General features: G+C 37.6%; 1 protein-coding gene across 1 annotated transcript; it reads right to left on the reverse strand.

Annotated features, from left to right (window-relative positions):
• Window positions 1–4,432: 4,432 nt before the first annotated feature.
• On the reverse strand, window positions 4,433–6,212 carry LOC147855865 (protein ROOT PRIMORDIUM DEFECTIVE 1-like). Its single transcript, XM_087330814.1, has one exon. The coding sequence runs from the start codon at window positions 6,147–6,149 to the stop codon at window positions 4,620–4,622; it is 1,530 nt and encodes a 509-aa protein (XP_087186940.1). The 5' UTR covers window positions 6,150–6,212; the 3' UTR covers window positions 4,433–4,619.
• Between the last annotated feature and the right edge of the window lie 288 nt (window positions 6,213–6,500).

Raw genomic sequence — 6,500 nt, forward strand, 5'->3', positions numbered from 1 at the left:
GAAACCCTAACCGACGAAGATGAAGATAAAGATCAAGAAACCCTAACGCTCGACCTATGTGGTATACCTCGCACACTCAAAATAGGCAACCCCCACAATGGTGCCTTCCCACTCCTTTTATAGCACAAGGAGGGAAGACCGTTTTCAAAAGTGAGACTAAAATATCCCCTTTCATTCAAAGGGGATATTTGCCTTGATTTGGGGAGGGTGAGATTGATGGCCCCTTAACTCCCACCTCCACACAAACAACTAGGTACCTATGTACCGCATAGTACCTCTCTCTCTCTCTCACGTGGATGTGTGCACAAGACCACATCACCTTTATGCCTTAGGGATCCTATGGGGCATTTCTAGCACCATACACTTTACCCTTATTACTATTACAAATATATTATGTACGTGTGCAACGTTGCACATCGCTCTTTGGCTCTCGTTGCTCGGGTTTCCGCTTGTGGACGAAAATCTTCACAATAACGTTCCAAGGTATTCCATATCCATAGACAACAATAAAAGTAGCTATATTCGGAAACAAGCCCTCGTAGCTATATTCAATACTTCAACCTGCTCATGTTCAACATAATCTTTATCCAAAAAACCGATAAAAAAATCTATTAGAGTTCCTATGCTAAGTATGTAATCATTGACGGTGAAGTGGCAAACTGTTACATTATCAAAATTGGAATATTATATTTCAATTATTAACCCCTAATGATGGTCCCATTACAACATAAAAATGCACGAACATATTGAATTGCATCTCACTACCCACATTGACCGATGCTCTCGGAGAGGCTTAACACTTTTTCGAACTCACTCAAACAAATTGGGTGTTGAGCATCATGGCATTGCCACCCAAATATGAAGATTCACAAGGTATGCAATGAAAATCTACCTAGTGAAGGATAAATTGACTTACTTATCGCATGCTCGGTGTTAGGCAAACGTAATAATGTAAGTGTCTTGCTCAAATGTCTACCAAGAAGGGTGAGAACATGTGTGCCTGCATTATTTTCACATTGAGGGTTTTTACTCAAAAGCAGTAATCCCCTTTCTTAGAAAGGAGTCACATACAAGATGATATGTTTATTTGGTTCCTTAGGTCAAATTTAGTCTCATCATGGACGATAAAATTTCTATTCTATTCTAATCTCTCTAGACTCCGCTTGTAGTTTTTGCTCCACTTGTTTTTTATGTGATATCATCTGTTTGATCAGATGTTGGTATTAGCATTTGTATCACAATAGAGGTGAGATGAAATGTCTCGTTCAGTTTTCTATATGTACATTTATCAAGTAATATACTAAGGTGTATCTTTCTTTTAAAAAGAAAAATCTCTCTAGACTCCGTCTCATATGTGCAAAGATAAATTTACGAATGAAGAGATGCCAGAATATGTAGAAAAATTTATGGAAGAGATGCTAGAATGTGTGCAAAGGTGTATGCATGAGGGATGGCGTATATTGTTGCTTCCTAAACTTCAAGAAAGTTTTTGATATGGTAACTTGTGAGCATATTTGAAGGCGAACGAAAGAAGTCAAGGTGCCAAGTTAATATATGCTTACAATTTCCCAAATCTATGAAAAGATTATCTTGTCTGCGTATGGGTTATAGACTTTTAGATTTTTTTCAATAACAATATTATGTTAAGCAAGGATAACCATTGTTACAAACTCTATTTGTTCTATGCAGTAATGAATTAAAAAAATGGTTGTTGAGTTTGTGAAGGAAGGTGTTCAAGAAGTTTTCACGGAGAATATAGTCATCATGCTTTTGGTGTATGTTGCATTAGTATACTGTTTTTTGCAAATGGTTTAGGAGATGCACAAGAACTTACGAGGCATTGGAAGCATTTAGCATGCATACTAAATTAAGTGTAAACATCTCTAAAATCAAGATAATTCTCTTGAGAGCTTGATGTTTATGTAGAACAATGTGCCACTTAAAATTGTGGAAAGCTTCAAATACCTACTACGTAGACACGAGAAAGACAATTTTTTATGTGTTTGAGAGCAGATCCAATCATGGAAAAATTAAGTGTGGGGTCCTCAAGAAATACCTTTTCAACACTTTCGAGACAGTTGGGAAGTATGACACTTTGGGGTCTAACGCTTCTCTATGGTGTTGAAGTATGGCGTGATAACAACCATAAGTCCACTTGGGAAGAGTTTGAAAATGTCCAAAAGCATTTTCTTATTTCACCAAATCAAGAAACAAATGTCATTCGCCCTCCTACTTCTTGAGACATGATCACTTCTCATTGATATAATGACCATGAAAGAGTTGTCAAATGCATGATTAAAGTTCGAAAAACTCCCTCACATCAACTTCCTAGAATTGCATGGAATGCAAACAAAAAGATCCAAGAGACACATAAATGCAATAGTTTGTGTTCCGATTGGATGTAAGAGATAGAAAAATAATTCCTCTATCAATTAGGTTTTTTTGCGACACCGATGGATGCATCATGACATGGAAGAAATATGGAGGCTTGTGCTTCGCACATTTTTCGAGAATAGGGAAACCACACACATGGATACATGTTAGAGCCTACCCCGTTGTAAGCCATCCGAAGCATTGATTCCATGTGACTTAACTCACATGCATTACAATTTGAGACAGGGCGGTGAGACACGAGTGATGAGAGTAATTGCCTATGCACACTTTACCCGAAACAAGTTCAGGACTCTAAGTCTCACACTTTGATACAACGTTCTTGAACATTGAGAATTGCAACTCATTTTCACATGTATTGCATGAAAATATTATGTTTTGATTTCATAGGTCTCTCTCTCTCTCTCTCTCTCTCTCTAGGCATGTCACACAATTTTGTCACGTTCAACATAAGATCATGTTGTCGTCATGGGTATTGATTGGCTATTGTCTGATGATGTAAGTAGCTTCTTTAGCATTATTCCCTATTGTCCACTTTGTATGTTTACAATTTGCTTCGTTTGCCCTTGCATGTTGACATACCTTATCTTATTTGAACCACGCAATATTGGTGCAACATTGTTTGCAATTCATGATGTTTGGAGTGTTAATCAAACAATTCCCCACAAACTTGGTTGATGACCTTTGCCCATGTAGCCTTTGGGCACTCAAGGCAATGGTTACTTAGGTACCCTTTTGACAATCACAATAACGAACAAGGGCCTTGGTTACAAGGGTTAATTCTCGTGTTAATGTCCATTTGGTTAAAGACATCCTAGTATTGCCTCTCACATGGCCTATGAAATGTGGTAGTACAATGGCAAATAGCATTAACTAGAAAGAGATGCAAAGTGGTTGGCACTAATACAGATAAGATGGGGTTATGGACTCCTTCTTGACTCAAAAGTACATTTTCAAGAATCTCCAGATCATGGCTACTACTGGAACTACTTATTTTTGAACTCCAATAAAACTATTTTACTTCGACAATACACATCAGTTTGGAATGGCAAGTCATTAGCATTTCTACAGATTGTGTGATGTAGTATGTCCTTTACATAACTAACGTTACTATAATTTCTTCAAAGGAAGCAAATATAAAGTCCATGGTTTTTCCTTCCAAACAAAGGATATTTAGCACTTTCCATGTTTTCTCATACTCAAGGTTTCCATGGAGAGACTTCATAGATACCTATTATCCACCAAGTTCAAGTTCAAATTCAAATTCGTATCTCTAATTTTCATGGTTGGGAATTATTTATCTAAACATTTTCATGCTTGACCTACACATTTATATATTGATGTATTTGTCCAATCATTTCATTAAGACAACTCATGAATGATGCAAAATTCTTAATATGTACACATTATACCGAAATAGTGGTTCTCTTGAGATACTTCATATGAATATACCATAAACCTTAAAAATCCATGGAACTTGATCAAGAGACAATTCATGCACAAAACAGGCAAGTCTACCATATATCCGAACGAGTCCAGGCACATTGTGAAATGCAGTAAATGGTTTCCTTGTACCTCACAAATGTCATTCCAACGTGAATTAGTTCATGGAACACACTATATTCAAACCATGACCCCTATCTCTCTTGTTTGTTGACAAGATACCATGTAGAGCCAATGTGGTTTTAGTTTAAGCGAATTGAATATTGATGGAAAACAATTGTCAATGTCATTGATTGCATCAAAGATCTGGCCAAGGTGATAAAACAAACGCATCATACTACCAATATTAATGCCGGCAAAGTCTAGACTCATCCAAGGTAAGATAGATTCATTTTCCATGGATCACATCCTCATATTTCTTTTGCCAGTCTAGACAATGTTCTATCCATGCAAATAATACAGCAAGAACTTCGCCTACATTCAAGTGATAGTTCCAAACTTCCAGCTATGCCCTAATCTTGAAAGCTCGTATTTTACTAACAAGAGCACTATAGAACTCAGGGAAACTCTTCACCATGCATGATAATACCATCACCAAATTATACTTATCATGTTATCATCATCATGACATGCAAAACACCAACTTTGGAACCCTAAATACTAGCATAGGATTCAGTGGTTTTGATTTGATATATCCATTTGACAGCAGTCTAACATTGTATGTTGCTATTTCTACAGGATGTACATTAACCTGTTTTTTGAGAATATTTCATTTCAGTCAGTTTCTACCATATTTCCTTATTGGGTTTTGCTTTCTTCTTCGGATTTACATCACCCTCTTCACTTTCATATTCATTGATTGCAATATGATCATCATCCAATTCTGAATCTATGAAATCACTATTGCTTACATCAGATTCTTCATCTGAAAACTCTGATCCCATTTCCTCACCCATGTTACACAATTCTTCTTCAACTTGGCCTTCATCATCAATTCCTGATTTGGCACTTTCCCTTAAACGTGCTCGTATACGAGGGCCATCACGGACCATTTGTGCATACTTATACTTTAAATGTACAAGCGGATGATCACCGTCAATGAGATGAGACTTGTAGTAGGATTCTCTCTCGTAACCTTCTCGCAAGATAACTGTCTTATTATTCCCCCTCATACTAAGGTAAAATATTCCAGGAAAACGATTGACAAGCTTTCCTATTGTTTGAGGCAGACCAAACTCATCTCGGAATCGACCCAAAACTTGCATTAAAGCTTTCTTCTCAAGTGTGAGGGATAATACCTCATGAAGAACACCCACCACTCTCTTTTCCGAAATAAATGTTCCCAGATTGACCCAACTATAGTCTTCATAAGGGGACACATATGGAAGCTTTTGCCATCTCTCGAGAAGCTCGAGATTTTTTCTCTTAAGAAACATGCCTGGAGAGTGAGTGATTTTGAAGGCTAGAGGTTGCCCACGAGTCTCGATCTCATTGAAAACAAAGCCATTTTTCTTTGAAGGTTCAATTTTTGCATTGTTTTCTATATCCAAACCTTTGCTTCTTGCACCTTTTCCCATATCCAAAGTCTCAACATCAGTAAAACCGAAGCCATCATTCTTTGAGACTTCGATTTTTGCATCAATTTTCTTCTTTGGAACTTCCATCTTCACATCGATTTTCTTCTTGGAAGCATCAATTCTTGCTCTTTTTTCCATCTCAGAAAAGGCTATACTCTCATCCCAAGCAACCAATTCGATGAAAGGTGATGGGGACTTACCGACAACTCGGAAATACTGAGGATACGAGGGTGCAACCCGTGTCGCGAAATCATCAGGAAGACCTAAAGTCCTTCTTGCAAAATCAATCTTACCTGCTTTAAGCCTTTTCTCCTTGGCCATCATTAAAATCTTCCTAAGTTTCATCACAACTTCATCTTCAATCCCTAAATAAATCCGCTTCTCTTCTTCAAGTAAATCTTCCATGGCTTTGCTTAACCGACACCATGGCTCCTTGGTATGAGGGTCCTCAAAGATTTCAAAGAGGTTAGGATGTTTCCTTATATAAGCTTTTACTCCAATGTTCTTCTTCGATAGCCCTATCTGTTTCTGTTTTATATCGAGATATCTGAGTCTGAGAGAGTGATCCTCTCGTCGGAGAAGAAGATCTCTGATCTTGAAGATGGGCCGAAGAAGCTTGTCTCTCTCTGCGTGAAGGTCGAGAGAAGGGTCGGCCTTCAGTTTGATCTTTGGTGTGGACATGAAACGCTTCTGTGTGTAACAACAGTAATAATGCAGGATCCATTGAGAGCTTCGCATTATCGATTAGGGTTTAGCAGAGACAGGGAAAGAGGGTTTAAGAGACATGTATTCTTTGGAGAATTACAGAAATAGCAGAACACTTGAAGCACATATTTCACATGGATTTGTTGGCTTCGTGATTTTACTGTGGATTTGTGACCATTCTGGTTTCACAATTGATTTACATGTGATTATGGTGATAAAACCCCAAACTCACATCTTGGCAATATGGGCCTCACCAATAAAATTCATATTTGTTACTCGTTCCCATGGACATTGACATCTCATACCACCTACTAGAATTTGAAGAATGTACATGCTATCTATCACTTGACAATGGCCACAATACAATGATTTTAATCACATCTT

The sequence above is a fragment of the Azolla caroliniana genome, unplaced genomic scaffold, assembly GCF_043228905.1.
Source record: "Azolla caroliniana isolate FFs.n. ecotype wild unplaced genomic scaffold, voAzoCaro1.0.p SCAF_14, whole genome shotgun sequence".
Classification (NCBI taxonomy): domain Eukaryota; kingdom Viridiplantae; phylum Streptophyta; class Polypodiopsida; order Salviniales; family Salviniaceae; genus Azolla; species Azolla caroliniana.

Excerpts from the sequence above, each read along its gene's own strand:
- LOC147855865 (XM_087330814.1), bottom strand. The coding sequence starts at position 6,149 with ATGCGAAGCTCTCAATGGATCCTGCATTATTACTGTTGTTACACACAG.